This window comes from Mus pahari, chromosome 17, assembly GCF_900095145.1.
Source record: "Mus pahari chromosome 17, PAHARI_EIJ_v1.1, whole genome shotgun sequence".
NCBI lineage: Eukaryota > Metazoa > Chordata > Mammalia > Rodentia > Muridae > Mus > Mus pahari.
This window is the reverse complement of record NC_034606.1, coordinates 41,627,403-41,641,942: the sequence shown is the minus strand read 5'-3', so window position 1 is coordinate 41,641,942 and position 14,540 is coordinate 41,627,403. Positions and strand designations below refer to the sequence as shown.

At 54.1% G+C, this 14,540-nt stretch overlaps 2 protein-coding genes across 3 annotated transcripts in view; one reads left to right on the top strand and one right to left on the bottom strand.

Annotated features, from left to right (window-relative positions):
* The window catches only part of Cpsf1 (cleavage and polyadenylation specific factor 1), an 11,895-nt gene extending 2,375 nt beyond the window's left edge, over nt 1–9,520 (top strand). Inside the window, exons 2-37 of the mRNA XM_021216155.1 lie at nt 1,614–1,641; nt 1,720–1,853; nt 1,983–2,063; nt 2,180–2,331; nt 2,426–2,572; nt 2,707–2,846; nt 2,924–3,034; nt 3,134–3,227; nt 3,340–3,427; nt 3,499–3,621; nt 3,723–3,774; nt 3,849–3,943; nt 4,010–4,084; nt 4,161–4,241; nt 4,320–4,409; nt 4,547–4,657; nt 4,729–4,870; nt 4,949–5,127; nt 5,212–5,348; nt 5,424–5,598; nt 5,676–5,882; nt 5,981–6,070; nt 6,161–6,304; nt 6,384–6,536; nt 7,250–7,366; nt 7,440–7,530; nt 7,610–7,694; nt 7,768–7,909; nt 8,001–8,153; nt 8,233–8,409; nt 8,483–8,549; nt 8,628–8,675; nt 8,755–8,910; nt 8,977–9,106; nt 9,179–9,317; nt 9,396–9,520. Coding sequence (XP_021071814.1) covers nt 1,614–1,641; nt 1,720–1,853; nt 1,983–2,063; nt 2,180–2,331; nt 2,426–2,572; nt 2,707–2,846; nt 2,924–3,034; nt 3,134–3,227; nt 3,340–3,427; nt 3,499–3,621; nt 3,723–3,774; nt 3,849–3,943; nt 4,010–4,084; nt 4,161–4,241; nt 4,320–4,409; nt 4,547–4,657; nt 4,729–4,870; nt 4,949–5,127; nt 5,212–5,348; nt 5,424–5,598; nt 5,676–5,882; nt 5,981–6,070; nt 6,161–6,304; nt 6,384–6,536; nt 7,250–7,366; nt 7,440–7,530; nt 7,610–7,694; nt 7,768–7,909; nt 8,001–8,153; nt 8,233–8,409; nt 8,483–8,549; nt 8,628–8,675; nt 8,755–8,910; nt 8,977–9,106; nt 9,179–9,317; nt 9,396–9,443 — 4,182 coding nt within the window. The 3' untranslated portion in view covers nt 9,444–9,520. The remainder of the gene's footprint in view (nt 1–1,613; nt 1,642–1,719; nt 1,854–1,982; nt 2,064–2,179; nt 2,332–2,425; nt 2,573–2,706; nt 2,847–2,923; nt 3,035–3,133; nt 3,228–3,339; nt 3,428–3,498; nt 3,622–3,722; nt 3,775–3,848; nt 3,944–4,009; nt 4,085–4,160; nt 4,242–4,319; nt 4,410–4,546; nt 4,658–4,728; nt 4,871–4,948; nt 5,128–5,211; nt 5,349–5,423; nt 5,599–5,675; nt 5,883–5,980; nt 6,071–6,160; nt 6,305–6,383; nt 6,537–7,249; nt 7,367–7,439; nt 7,531–7,609; nt 7,695–7,767; nt 7,910–8,000; nt 8,154–8,232; nt 8,410–8,482; nt 8,550–8,627; nt 8,676–8,754; nt 8,911–8,976; nt 9,107–9,178; nt 9,318–9,395) is intronic.
* Nucleotides 9,510–14,540, bottom strand: part of Adck5 (aarF domain containing kinase 5) — a 23,769-nt gene continuing 18,738 nt past the window's right edge. The window contains exons 4-15 of one of the 2 annotated variants that reach the window (XM_029547988.1): nt 12,003–12,078; nt 11,684–11,884; nt 11,456–11,596; nt 11,264–11,377; nt 11,039–11,170; nt 10,924–10,959; nt 10,713–10,794; nt 10,571–10,649; nt 10,385–10,476; nt 10,059–10,311; nt 9,872–9,988; nt 9,510–9,786 (exon numbers count right to left, since the gene is read on the bottom strand). In XM_029547988.1, coding sequence (XP_029403848.1) covers nt 9,675–9,786; nt 9,872–9,988; nt 10,059–10,311; nt 10,385–10,476; nt 10,571–10,649; nt 10,713–10,794; nt 10,924–10,959; nt 11,039–11,170; nt 11,264–11,377; nt 11,456–11,596; nt 11,684–11,884; nt 12,003–12,078 — 1,435 coding nt within the window. In that variant the 3' untranslated portion in view covers nt 9,510–9,674. Of the gene's footprint in view, nt 9,787–9,871; nt 9,989–10,058; nt 10,312–10,384; nt 10,477–10,570; nt 10,650–10,712; nt 10,795–10,875; nt 10,960–11,038; nt 11,171–11,263; nt 11,378–11,455; nt 11,597–11,683; nt 11,885–12,002; nt 12,079–14,540 lie in introns of both variants that reach the window. The other variant, XM_021216159.1, reaches the window with a different exon arrangement.

Sequence of the window (14,540 nt, the reverse complement as noted above, 5' to 3'; positions counted from 1 at the left end):
TTTGGTTTTTCGAGACAGGGTTTCTCTGTGTAGCCCTGGCTGTCTTGGAACTCACTTTGTAGACCAGGCTGGCCTCGAACTCAGAAATCCACCCGCCTCTGCCTCCCGAGTGCTGGGATTAAAGGCGTGCGCCACCACACCCGGCTTGGAGTGGAGTTTTTAAGCAGCATGTAGATGCTAGGAATTGAACCTGGGTCCTCTGGAAGAGCAGCCAGTGCTCTTAACTTCTGAGCCATCTCTCCAGCCACCTCCAATTCCTTGTTTTTATTTTTAACTACCAGTATGTGTGTTTGTTTGTGGGTATGTGCACACAAGTGCAAGTGTCCAAAGTGGGCAGAGGCATGGCATCTCCCTGGAGCTGGAGTTATAGATGCTTGTGAGCCACCAAATATGAGTGCTAGGAATGGTACTCAGGTAGAGAGCAAGGTTTTTGGGTTTTTGTTGTTTTTGTTTGGTTTTTCAAGACAAGGTTTCTCTGTGTAGTCTGGCTGTTCAGGAACTCACTTTGTAGACCAGGCTGGCCTCGAACTCACAGAGATTTTCTTGTCTCTACCTCCCAAGTGCTGGGCTTAGCAATAGCGAGGATTTTAAAGGTGGGGGAGAAAGCAGCACACTGTGCACTGGGAATTAACGGGAATGATTGCATTTTTTATGTTTGTGGAATATTCTAAAGACAAAGGATGCAGTTTCTGCTTTCTGATTCTAGAACAGTATGGCTGCTCCTTTCCCACAAATTGAAGTGTAAGGTGACAGGAAGTAGAAGTGACAGATTCATGACAGTCTACCTAGGATAGATAGGCATGGTCCACCAAAACACACAGTTTTGGAGAATCCAGAAGCAGCAGGCTGGTCTGTTGTCTGTGCTCTTCTGCTGGGCTCTGTGTAACTATCCTGGCAGCTCGGTGGCTTAAGGTTAGTCCGGCATCTTTCTAGAACGTAGGCTTCTAAGAGACCAAGGCCATAAGAGGGAGGCTCGGAGGACATGGTGGCCTTGCTCCCCGTCCTTTAGAGCAGCCCCAGCACATTTAAAGGGGAACGAGTCCTTTCCTGTGGCTTGTGCCTTTTCCTTGAATCTAGTAGAAAATGCAGCCATATGTTGTGGGGACACAGTCCTGGCACCTGGTGTTGGCAGCAAAGCTCAGGGCCCCTTTTCTGTCTCATTGTTATTGTTTTTGGGGGTAGTCTTGCCATGTAACTCAGCCTGGACTGGAACTTAGAATCCTCCTGTCTGGACCTCCTGAGTAGTTGGGACCACAGGTGTGTGGTACCGTGCCTGTTACCACTTGGCTCTCATATGTCTTGTGTTATATATGATGGACCTTGAGCCACTTGGTCTCAGGTATAAGCCTATGGGTACCCAGCTAAGCGAGTTGAGAGGGTATAGAGAATGACTGTATGTAGCATTGGGGTAGGCTTCTGGGAAAGCTGGGAGGAGAACTGTGGCTTGCCAGTGATGCGCTCTATGGATAGGATATGTGAATGTGCGTTGGCTAAGGATCACTGATGGCATTGACCAGCCTTGGGTGGACTTACTGCACTTCAGATGGCTGTGTCCATGGGTGAGACAGGGCTACCTGCTGTGTGGCTTCTTACAGCTTTCTTTTCCATTCCAGGCTCTGACCAAGAATGATGGGAGCACAGGTGAGTATGCACATGATGGGGTGGGGACAGGTGGCCTGAGGACAGGACCCAGCCCTGACTCGCTGATCCCTACTCTAGAGGGGAAGGCCCACCGAGAGAAACTAGAGCTGGTAGCCTCCTTCTCTTTTTTTGGCAATGTCATGTCCATGGCCAGCGTGCAGCTTGCAGGCGCCAAACGTGATGCCTTGCTTCTCAGTTTCAAAGACGCTAAGGTGAGTGGCATGAGTTTGGCGGGAGGTCATGTACACAGTGGTGTTACACGGAGCAGTGCTGGGCTGGGATCTGTCAGTGTGTTCAGGGTTGGTAATGAATGGGCCATGCTTCTGACCTCCTGCCTCCAGCTGTCTGTGGTGGAGTATGACCCAGGCACTCATGACCTGAAGACCCTGTCTCTACACTACTTTGAGGAGCCTGAACTTCGGGTAAGCCAGCAGTGCCCCAGGCTAAGTCTCGCAAGCCCCTCTTCCATTTTCCTTCTAGTGCCCCCATGCTTCCCTCCCATCCTCTGTAGCCCAACTGATGTCCCCTCTGCCACCAGGATGGGTTTGTGCAGAACGTGCATACGCCTCGTGTGCGGGTGGACCCTGATGGGCGCTGTGCGGCAATGCTCATCTATGGCACGAGGCTGGTAGTTCTGCCTTTTCGCAGAGAGAGCCTGGCTGAGGAACATGAGGGGCTCATGGGCGAAGGGTGAGTACTAAGTTGGGCTGACTGGTTTACAGGACCCAAGAGCCCTGAGTTTTTTGCCCCATCACCTCCTTCTGCTGACATCTTTGATCTGTAGGCAGAGGTCCAGCTTCTTGCCCAGCTACATCATCGATGTACGGGCTTTGGATGAGAAGCTACTCAACATCATTGACCTGCAGTTCCTGCATGGCTACTATGAGCCCACCCTGCTTATCCTGTTTGAGCCCAACCAGACCTGGCCAGGGTGAGGCTGTGGGGCCCTCTGCTGTGGGCCCCCAGATGTCTTGCCTAGGTGGGGTATGGGGGGGGTAGGGATGACTGGGTCACTGGCCTTGGGAGCAATGTGACTGCCTCTGGGTGACCTACCTGCTGCTCTAGGCGGGTGGCTGTGAGGCAGGACACGTGCTCCATTGTGGCTATCTCGCTGAACATCACACAGAAAGTCCATCCAGTCATCTGGTCCCTCACCAGCTTACCTTTTGACTGTACCCAGGCCCTGGCTGTGCCCAAGCCCATAGGTGAGGGTATGGCTGTGTTGATTGGCAGTGGGGGCAGGGGGCAGCAATGAGCTGCTTACAGTGGTGTCTACCTCCAGGTGGGGTAGTGATCTTCGCTGTCAACTCACTGTTGTACCTGAACCAGAGTGTTCCCCCGTATGGTGTAGCTCTCAATAGTCTCACCACGGGCACCACTGCTTTCCCATTGCGTAAGTGGGGTGCACTTTGGTCAAAGCGGGATGTGCCTGGTGCAGGGCAGGATATGGCAAAGGCCAGGCATTCAATTTACATGATCATGTTCCCCACAGGTACCCAAGAGGGTGTACGGATCACCCTAGACTGCGCACAGGCGGCCTTCATCTCTTATGACAAGATGGTCATCTCCCTCAAGGGTGGTGAGATGTAAGTCCACAGCCCATGAGCCCTGAGCTCGGGGAAAGGCACATTCTGCCTTCTCAGTACCTCTGTGGGTGCTGTGAGTGCCTGTGCCCCAGTGCCCTATCCCTCCCCACAGTTACGTGCTGACCCTCATCACTGACGGCATGCGAAGTGTCCGAGCATTTCACTTTGACAAGGCAGCTGCTAGTGTCCTTACCACCAGTGTGAGTAGGGGAGGGTTGGGAGTGTTCTGGGTCCAGGTCTGGTTGTTCCCTTACTCACACCTCTTCCTCAGATGGTCACAATGGAGCCTGGATACCTGTTCCTGGGCTCTCGCCTGGGCAATTCCCTCCTCCTCAAGTACACGGAGAAGCTGCAGGAGCCCCCAGCCAGCTCTGCCCGTGAGGCTGCTGACAAGGTGAGGGCCCACAGTGTGGGTCCCTGTGCCTGGCCTGCCATGACCCCCATGTGTAAGACAGCCTCAGGACTAAGTGCGTACTCATTTCTTCTGCCTCCCAGGAAGAGCCTCCCTCAAAGAAGAAGCGAGTGGAACCTGCAGTGGGCTGGACAGGTGAGAGGCTGACTAGGATGAGCAGGGGAGGCCAGAGTCCATAGTTGGACTCAGCTGGACTCTGTCTGCTACAGGAGGCAAGACAGTGCCACAGGATGAGGTGGATGAAATTGAAGTGTATGGCAGTGAGGCCCAGTCAGGCACACAGCTGGCTACTTACTCTTTTGAGGTGAGACTGGGGAAGGCAGTGGGTATCCACCGCCTTCACCCTACCTGACCATTGCTGTGCCCACAGGTATGTGACAGCATGCTCAACATTGGACCCTGTGCCAACGCTGCTGTGGGCGAGCCTGCCTTCCTCTCTGAAGAGGTACCCAAGGGGCTGGGACTGTAGGTGTGGAGCCTAGAGGGTGGCTGGGAAGCTGGGTCCTCACCCCACTCTGTAGTTCCAGAACAGCCCCGAGCCAGACCTGGAGATTGTGGTTTGTTCCGGCTATGGGAAGAATGGGGCCCTGTCTGTGTTGCAGGTATGTGTGGGCAGGGGTGGCAGACTCCTGGGAGGACTGACTGGGCTGAGCCTCACTCCCACCCCATCTCCTTTCCAGAAGAGTATCCGGCCCCAGGTGGTGACAACCTTTGAACTTCCTGGCTGCTATGATATGTGGACAGTCATCGCTCCTGTGCGGAAAGAGGAGGTAGATGAGGCTGGGCTGAGGAGGAAACCCAGAAGGGGCACAGAATTATACATTTAGCACACTGTTGTGCGGGTGCTTACAGTCACACACTGCCCTTGCCAGATTGTGCCCCTGCCCTGATCTCTTTCCCCCATCAGGAAGAAACACCCAAGGCAGAGAGCACAGAGCAGGAGCCCAGTGCCCCTAAAGCAGAGGAGGATGGGCGAAGACATGGCTTCCTTATCCTTAGCCGGGAAGACTCAACCATGGTAAAAAGTAGAATCTGGGAATGGGAACAGGGTCCCAGAGGAAAGGACACCACTCACCTCTTTCACCATAGATCCTACAGACTGGCCAGGAGATCATGGAGCTGGACACCAGTGGCTTTGCCACACAGGGTCCTACTGTCTTTGCTGGAAACATTGGGGACAATCGTTACATTGTTCAAGTCTCGCCACTGGGCATTCGCTTGTTGGAAGGCGGTAGGTAGGCAGGCAGGTGTGTGGGGTCTTAAGGCAGGCAGTAAGTGCCTGCCCCTGACCTATCCACCTCGTCCACAGTGAATCAATTGCACTTCATCCCTGTGGACCTGGGTGCCCCCATCGTGCAGTGTGCTGTGGCTGATCCCTACGTGGTTATCATGAGTGCCGAGGGACACGTTACCATGTTCCTACTCAAGAGCGATTCCTATGGGGGCCGTCACCACCGGCTGGCACTGCACAAGCCTCCACTGCATCATGTAGGCCTCCTACCCTTGATGCCCCTGTCTTCCCACCGCCTGCCCCTCCCCCTGCCTTCATCTGAACCCTGTCCCTCTCTACAGCAATCTAAGGTGATTGCTCTCTGCCTGTACCGTGATGTCAGTGGCATGTTCACCACTGAGAGCCGCCTGGGAGGGACCCGTGATGAACTGGGTGGCCGAAGTGGCTCAGAGGCAGAAGGCCTGGGCTCAGAAACGAGGTAGGTAGGGACTGGTGTGCGAGGGGCCAGGGTCCTTATGGTGGGCTGTGAGGTATCTTATCTGTTGTGTCTCAGCCCCACAGTGGACGATGAGGAAGAGATGCTATATGGGGACTCTAGTTCCCTCTTCAGTCCCAGCAAGGAGGAGGCCCGTAGGAGCAACCAGCCACCGGCTGATCGTGACCCTGCACCCTTCAAGGCAGAGCCCACTCACTGGTGCCTGCTGGTGCGGGAGAATGGTACCATGGAGGTAGGTACATCGCATGCTGTCAGCAGCACTCCTGCACAGAGCCTGTGTGTCCACTCCTGACCATTTCCTCTCTGCAGATCTACCAGCTCCCAGACTGGCGGCTGGTATTCCTAGTTAAGAACTTCCCCGTGGGGCAGCGGGTTCTGGTGGACAGTTCATTTGGACAGCCCACTACACAAGGTGAAGTCAGAAAGGAGGAAGCCACGCGCCAGGGGGAGCTGCCTTTGGTTAAGGAGGTGTTGTTGGTTGCTCTGGGAAGCCGGCAGAGCAGGCCCTACCTGCTGGTAAGTATCTTCCTGCCTCCTGCCGCCCAGGGCCTTGACCTCACCCCTCCCACCCCACACATATATCCACCTTAACCAATCCTACTTGGATCCCCCAGGTACACGTGGACCAGGAGTTGCTTATCTATGAAGCCTTTCCCCATGACTCTCAGCTTGGCCAGGGAAATCTTAAAGTCCGTTTCAAGAAGGTGCCAGTGGCTAGACCCTACTTAGACAAGGGGTAGAAGGCTAGGCCAGCGCTGTATGGAAGATCTCGCACTCACTGTCACCTCCAACAGGTCCCTCACAATATCAACTTCCGTGAAAAGAAGCCAAAGCCATCCAAGAAGAAGGCAGAAGGTTGCAGCACTGAGGAAGGATCTGGAGTCCGGGGCCGTGTGGCACGTTTCCGCTATTTTGAGGATATTTATGGCTATTCGGGGGTATGTAGGTGGCTTGGTAAGGGCCTGGATTTGAGGATGGGGCCTCATTCAAAGTGCACTCAAAAGTGCCTGTCTCCAGGTTTTCATCTGTGGACCCTCACCTCACTGGCTCCTGGTGACTGGCCGTGGAGCTCTGCGTCTGCACCCCATGGGCATTGATGGCCCCATTGACTCCTTTGCTCCATTCCACAATGTGAACTGCCCCCGTGGTTTCCTGTACTTCAACAGACAGGTAGGGAGGCCTAATCTAGTTCCCTCCAATGCCACTGATACTGCCCTAGGCCAGAGCAGCTATGGAAGCAGAGGGCTAAGATAGTGGAGACTGGTGGGGCCAAGGAGTCCAACTCTGGGTTTATCCTGGGAAGATTGAGAATGAGACCGTTGGGGTGTGGAGGGCTGACTGGTGGGGTCACTGTCACTTGGGGTAAACCCTGAATTCATTGCTCTGATATAGCCTCAGCCTTTGTTCCAGAGTCAGGCTAAGCTTGCGTTACCTTTGTTCTGCCTCTAAGCTTCTGTATGGCTTGTGGCAGGCACATGCCTGAGTCTTTAACCATCTGTGCCATCCAGATGGCAGAGGTGATTAAGACCCTGAAGGGGCAGGCGCTTTCCAGGGGCTAATTACACAGAACTGTTGGTAAATGGTGGCCTGGGTCACTGACATTGGCTCGTTACCTATTTATCCCTGGACTTACTATTGTGTTCAGTTACTGGGGTCCTCCTTGCTGGCTGCCTCCAAATGTCCTCTGGCCTTGGCCTTCCTGTGCCCTGTGCTGTTGCACCCGAACATGAAGTAAGCCTGGGCAGTCAGGCTACTAAAGCTTTACCCTCTCCAGGCAACTGTCCAATATGGCAGACCTGATGTCCCATTGCCACAGAGCTAGAGAATAGTTTGGGAGGCCTAGGTTCCTTGCTAACCTGACTCTGCGGCTCACTACACCCTAGGGGGAGCTGAGGATCAGCGTCCTGCCTGCCTACCTGTCCTACGATGCCCCATGGCCTGTCAGGAAGATCCCACTCCGATGCACAGCCCACTATGTGGCCTACCATGTGGAATCCAAGGTCTGTCCTTCTCCTACGTCCCCAGGCACCTTCTGAGCCTGGCCTCTGGAATGTGACCCCTCTAACACCACAGGTCTATGCTGTGGCCACCAGCACCAACACACCCTGCACTAGGATCCCACGCATGACTGGTGAAGAAAAAGAATTCGAGGCCATTGAGAGAGGTGTGTAACATTTGAGGTAGAGTGCGGCAGAGCTTGGCTATACACTGTACAAGGTGATTCACTGTCCTTGTCCCTACAGACGACAGATACATCCACCCCCAGCAAGAAGCCTTCTCCATCCAGCTCATCTCCCCAGTCAGCTGGGAGGCCATTCCCAATGCCAGGTAAGAGTGGCTCTAGCAGGGGCTGCCGTTTGCTTGGAGGTGGGAAGTGCTGATACAGCCTGGCTTCGTGCAGGATCGAGCTGGAGGAATGGGAGCATGTCACGTGCATGAAGACAGTGTCACTGCGCAGTGAGGAAACTGTGTCAGGCCTCAAGGGCTATGTGGCTGCTGGGACCTGCCTCATGCAGGGGGAGGAGGTCACGTGCCGTGGGCGGGTAAGGCCTTTTGGGCGGGGGGGGAGGGGGGGGAGACAGGTAGCCCTGAGTAGGCCATCTGCCATCTCCATACATTCCCTTGTCCTTCCAGATCCTGATTATGGATGTGATTGAAGTGGTGCCTGAGCCTGGGCAGCCCCTGACCAAGAACAAGTTCAAGGTCCTGTATGAGAAGGAGCAGAAAGGGCCCGTGACTGCGCTCTGCCACTGCAATGGCCACCTGGTGTCGGCCATCGGCCAAAAAGTGTGTGACTTCTCCTGTTCCCCTCCCCTCCCCTTCCCTCCTGCAGCAGCCACTCTGCTCACGGCCTCCTGCCTTCCAGATCTTCCTGTGGAGCCTGAGGGCTAGCGAGCTGACCGGCATGGCCTTCATTGACACCCAGCTTTACATCCACCAGATGATCAGTGTCAAGAACTTCATCCTGGCAGCAGATGTCATGAAGAGCATCTCACTGCTGCGTTACCAAGAGGAGAGCAAGACGCTGAGCCTGGTGTCCCGGGTACTCAGAGGGCCAGGCGTGCTGGTGGGTGCCAGTGCACGGCTTGCCCTGATACTGTCCTTCCCTTTCCCAGGATGCCAAGCCTTTGGAGGTGTACAGCGTGGACTTCATGGTGGACAATGCTCAACTGGGCTTCTTGGGTGAGTATGTGGGTCCTTAGGAGGTTACACTAGTGAGGTATGGGTAGCTGAGGCTAACTCTGGGTCTCTGTTCATCAGTGTCTGACCGCGACCGCAATCTTATGGTGTACATGTATCTGCCAGAAGGTGAGTGGGTCCTCTCGGACCTCTTCCTGGGCTGGGTACCAAGCAGTGGGTTGGTCATGACCTGAGTTCCTGTATCCAGCCAAAGAGAGTTTTGGGGGCATGCGCCTGCTACGCAGAGCGGATTTCCATGTGGGTGCCCACGTGAATACATTCTGGAGGACCCCATGCCGAGGGGCTGCGGAGGGCCCCAGCAAGAAGTCAGTCGTGTGGGAAAACAAGCATATCACATGGTTTGGTGAGTGCTGGGGCAGGAGTGTTTAGGGGTGGGAGGGTCAGCCTGGCTCACACAGCGTCTCCTCAGCAACCCTCGATGGTGGCATTGGGCTCCTGCTGCCCATGCAAGAAAAGACATACCGACGACTGCTGATGCTGCAGAATGCACTGACAACCATGCTACCCCACCACGCTGGCCTCAACCCCCGTGCCTTCCGGTGAGTGTACCCCTCCCCCAGTCTCACCCTGTACTCCACATATGCCCTGACCTGTTATATCTACCACCCCAGAATGTTGCATGTAGACCGGCGCATCCTGCAGAATGCTGTGCGCAATGTCCTTGATGGAGAACTGCTAAACCGCTACCTATACCTCAGCACCATGGAGCGCAGTGAGCTGGCCAAGAAGATAGGTACCACGCCTGACATTGTGAGTAATGCCCCTCGCCCTAGCCTACCTGCCTCACTGCCCTTCCTGTCTACACCTTTACCTCTCCATCATCCACAGATTCTGGATGACTTGCTGGAGACAGACCGGGTCACGGCTCATTTCTAACTCTAGGATGCTGCTCTGATGTTGTACACTTCCCTCTACCCGTTTTGTATAAAACACAAAGAAAACGATTTCTTTCAGACGAGTGTGTGGTCATTGTGTTTAAGAGCCCCATAGTGTATCCCCCATTGCAGGCCCCAGGTTGTAGATGTCTACACTGGAGCCTGTGCGGTGTGGCCGTGCTGGATGGAAACTGCTCGTCCCGGCAGCCTTGCAATCCTCTGGCTCAGGGAACTACATCTCCAGGTACTGATAGACCTCTTCAGCCTCAGCCTTGGGGGCAAAGCCCAGGCGGACCAGAACACGCAGCATGAGGGCGGTGAGCCGCATGGCTAGGATCTCCAGCCTGAAGGACAGGTTGAAGGGTCATCAATCAGTTGATGGGGAGCAGACCCAGGCCAGCCACCCATCCAGCCCCCTTGTTCACTCACCTCAGGGCCACCTCAAACTTTAATGCCTCCCAGAGGACCTTGATGTGGCGCAGGAGGCTGCTGCTGTAAATGCCTTGGTACGCTGCACCCACCAGGCGGCTCCAACCCCAGACAGCACTGCATCAGATACACACATCAGCCTGCTAACCCGCTGAAGCACCTCCTGCCTTCCCCTGTGGTCACCAACCTCTTGGCCATGAGGAAGTAGCGGTCGACAGGGGTGCCCAGGGTTGAGTTGATGGCGCGCACTGTGTTGATGTTTCGCAGCACTAGCAGCATGGGCCGTGGCAGTGCCTTGAGCACTTCCATTATGCCGTCAAAGTGTTCTCGGGCCATGTCCTGCATGTAGGCCGCCTCCTCCCGGCTGATGAGGTGGGAACCCCACAGTTGGCCCAGGCGCACCGGTCGCTGCATAAGCACCTCAGAGAAGAGCATGTAGTCTGGGAAAGGCAGGGGCTCCTGGGTTGCTGCCCAGTGGCAGGCTCCTGCCTGTCTACCCTGGCAAATGCCTACCTTGGACCCCAAGTGCAGCTGCATGTGTCTTCATCGCAGCGTCGTCCCTCAGAATGATGGCCCGCCACAGCTGGCACAGGGAGGACCGGTCCCTGCAGGAAGGCCTTGCTATAAGCTCCAAGCTCTAAGCTTCAGGAAGACAGGCCCAAATGAGGCCTGCTCCCCTCGTGCCCGGCCCTGGCTTACTTCTCATCCAGGAACTGGTAGAGCCCGTGGTCCAGGAGTACCAGCTCTGCTTTTCCGTCTGGACCTTTCCGCACCAGAACTAGGAACACAGCAAGTCAGCTCAAGCCATCCCTCTGGGATCCCACCCTGGGGGCTTTCCTACCATTGCCAGGGTGGGGGTCAGAGTGAATGAAGCCAGTATGGAAGATCTGTTCAGCAAAGGTCTGGATCAGCTTCTTCGCTACCTGGGGAGATGATGGGACATGTGTGTCAGAAACCATCGCCCGCCCGGCATCCGCTGTCCTGCCCCAGCACATGGTACTCACATCCTGCACCACCAGCCCCCGACTCTTGATGCCCTCCATGTCATTCACCTTACAGCCATCACAGAAGTCAGCTGTCAGCACCCGCTGGGAGAGAGTGAGAGGCTGAGTGAGCTATGCAGGGTGTGTGCTGCCCCACCCTCAGGGAAAGCTCTACCCAGCCCACCTTGCTGGACCTGTCCCAGTGCACCCGAGGGATAACAACATAGTGGAAGTGCTTTAGCTCCTGAGCACAGCGCTCAGCATTTCGGCCCTCATTCTCGAAGTCCAGCTCCTGGACCAGGGTCCCCTTCAGGTCCTATAGATTATATATGGGCAGACGATTGGTCAGGTCCAGGTTTAGCATTTACCACTAGCTCCCTCTCCCCCACCTGCCATGGGTGGCACCTACCTGTAGGACCCAGCTAAAGCCAAAGCTGGGGTGCATGAGCTCCACGAGCCGCAGCAGGAATTCCAGGGTCTGCACATCCCCATCAAAGCGGTCTCGTAGGTCAATGTACTGTACCTGCAGTAGGCCAGGGTACACTGAAACCCAGGGTCACTACTGACCCAGGATCCATCTAATGTGCAGCACCATAGATACCTTTACAGCTACATCAGTGCCATCATGTAGCTTGGCACGGTGCACCTGAGCCAGGCTTGCAGCAGCCATCGGCTCATAGTCAAACTTCTGGAAGAGTTCATTAGGGAGTGCCTGGAAGTCTTCAAGGAACAACTCATCCACCTGGCAAGAATGTGTGCTAGGGGTCATTGCAGGACTGGTGAGGTAGCCCCGCTTCCCCCTGTCCTCTTTCCCATCAGCTGGGCTCACCTCGCGGAAGCCCCGAGTAAGGGCCTTGTCCTCCAGCACACGCAGTGTCTGGATGTACTCTGTCGGCAGCAGGTGGTTGAAGGCGCACAGCCCTTGGCCCAGTTTCACATAGAGGCCCCCGTTGCGGATGGCTCCAGCCACCAGGGCGTCAGCCGCACGCTGGTGACAGGCAGACATGATCTCCACATACTTCGGGCTGTTCTGACCACAGGTATAGAGAAGAGGCTGGGGACAGGTGGCCAGCCACTCCATGGTGCCCCCAGAGCCCAGCAGCTCGGGTGCCCTCACCCCACCATGTGCTTAGGATATGAGAACAAACCTCTTCCACTCCTCGAAGGACAACGTTTGTGCACCACCAGTAGTCCAGGGAGATGAACAAACCAACCTTCACAGACCTGCAGGCAGAAGCGGCGTAAGCCCCAGGCAGGTAGAGGCATAGGTTGGTCCTGGTGGGACCCTCTGCTCTAAGCCCAGAATCTGGCCTCACCCATCAGCTCCTATGTGCAAAGTGACACCGGACTGAGGTTAGCCTCTAGGAACTTGGGTCCTTGTGAGCTCAGGATACTACCCTACTACTCAGTGACAGCATCCTGAAGGTGCCAAGTCTCTGGGATAGCCTCAGTAGGGTCCCACTTCTGGCAATTCCACTACAGGAAAGTCCATAACCAAAAAGGTGGCAGGTCGCGCTGACCTGAGGTGAAAGGGCTCCTCCTTTCTGGGATACCTCTTCCTCCCCTAGCTATGGAAGCAAGAAAGAAGTCAACCCATACCCAGAAACTGCAAAACTCCATAACCCAGATCTCCCTACTCAGCCCCGCAGCACACAGAAGGCAGGCGGGGCTCTACTGCAGAGATGCTACTGACTGAGCGAAGAAGCCAGGCATGTTCTGAGCTCCCGCTTGGAATATCCTTCTCTAGGCAGTGTAGACCTAAGGCTTTTTATTTTTAGTACTTCGAGGTAAGGACAGTGGTGACACCCACAGCAACTGAGGGCTGGCCATGTCAGAAACACAATGGGAAGAAACAAGATGGTGGCTGAGAGAGGGAGTATCTACTTGATGTCCAGCCCGTCTCTACTCTGCAGGGCTGGACATCAGCAGGTCAATATGAGATGTGTGCACTTAGAACACAGCCCCAGGTCTCGACTCCATTGCAAAGTACCAGCTCCTGAGAGAAAGGCTGACTCCGAAGCTGGGCAGAGAATGACCAGTGTGAGCCTGGAGTACAATGTCCTATACTACTAATGCCACAAGGGAGAAAAAGCCCGAAAAGGGGTAGAGGGAAAGGTCATGGAAAGGCTAGTGGTGCAAGCTGGGTGTAGATGTAGGTGACAACACTTGGAATGGACAACAACAAGAAGAATCCAGAACAGTCTTTGCAGCAGAACAACACAGGTAACACACTGAATGAAACAGGTATCTTAGTCCAGACTGGTGTAAATAAACCAATCAATCTACAAACGGTAGAAAGGAAATGTCTTTATAGGAAGATGCCAAATAGTCAATGGTGAAAAGAGTGACTGAAGTGGAAAAATCGCCATCAATACTTCACCCAGAATGTATCAGTGAGAGACAACATCACAAAGCACTGTTAAAAACTGAGGTGACGGGGCTGGTGAGATGGCTCAGTGGGTAAGAGCACCCGACTGTTCTTCCAAAGGTCCTGAGTTCAAATCCCAGCAACCACATGGTGGCTCACAACCATCCGTAACAAGATCTGACTCCCTCTTCTGGGGTGTCTGAAGACAGCTACAGTGTACTTACATATAATAAATAAATAAATCTAAAGTTTAAAAAAAAAAACAGGTGACGGGAAAGAAAGACTGGACTTGGCTGAGTGTGGTAGCATATGCCTTGATCCCAGCACTCAGGAAGCAGGAGTCTCTGAGTTCGAGGCCAGCCTGGTCTACAGAGGGAGTTCCAGCACAGCCAGGCTGTTATACAGAGAAACCCTGTCTGGGAAAAACAAAATAAAACAACAACAAACAACAATAAAAATTGTTGGATTTAAGGAACAAACGGAGGTCACATGTCACTAGGCTGGACATGGAAAAATCTAAAGTATACTACTTCTATGTTTTTCTAGCCAGAAGAGCAGTAAGTGCATTAGGCAGATCCACCTTAATGAAGGCTAGACAGTAACTATTCTAGCCTCTGGCCCCACAACCCCAGGGGTCCTCCTGCAGTGAACATGGTCCAGGCACAGCCTCCTCGACAAACTTTTATTTACTCAGCAGACAGCTCTTCAAGGGGCCTTGCCTTTGGCCCAGGGACCACAAGGAAGAGAGGCAAGAAGATCTCTGTGAGTTCGAGACCAACCAGAAAAGAAAGGGGTGAGGGTGGAGATTCATAATCTCTGAGTCCTGAATGCTAGAATACACCCCCACTCCTGGGGATTCATCTGTGTTTACTATAGTTACATACAAGAATACCCTTCTTGGGCTGGTGAGATGGCTCAGTGGGTAAGAGCACCCGACTGCTCTTCCAAAGGTGCAGAGTTCAAATCCCAGCAACCACTTGGTGGCTCACAACCATCCTTAACAAGATCTGATGCCCTCTTCTGAAGTGTCTGAAGACAGCTACAGTGTACTTACATATAATAAATAAATAAATCTTTAAAAAAAAAAAAAAGAAAGAAAGAAAGAAAGACAGAAAAGGAAGCAGGGCCTGTCAGTGGTGTACCTCAAATCCCTAGTACTCAGTACTGAAGTAGGAGGACCACAAGGTCTGTAAACAACTTAACAATGCTGACTCAGCTGGGCGTGGTGGCGCACGCCTTTAATCCCAGCACTTGGGAGGCAGGGGCACTTGGATTTCTGAGTTCGAGGCTAGCCTGGTCTACAAAGTGAGTTCCAGAA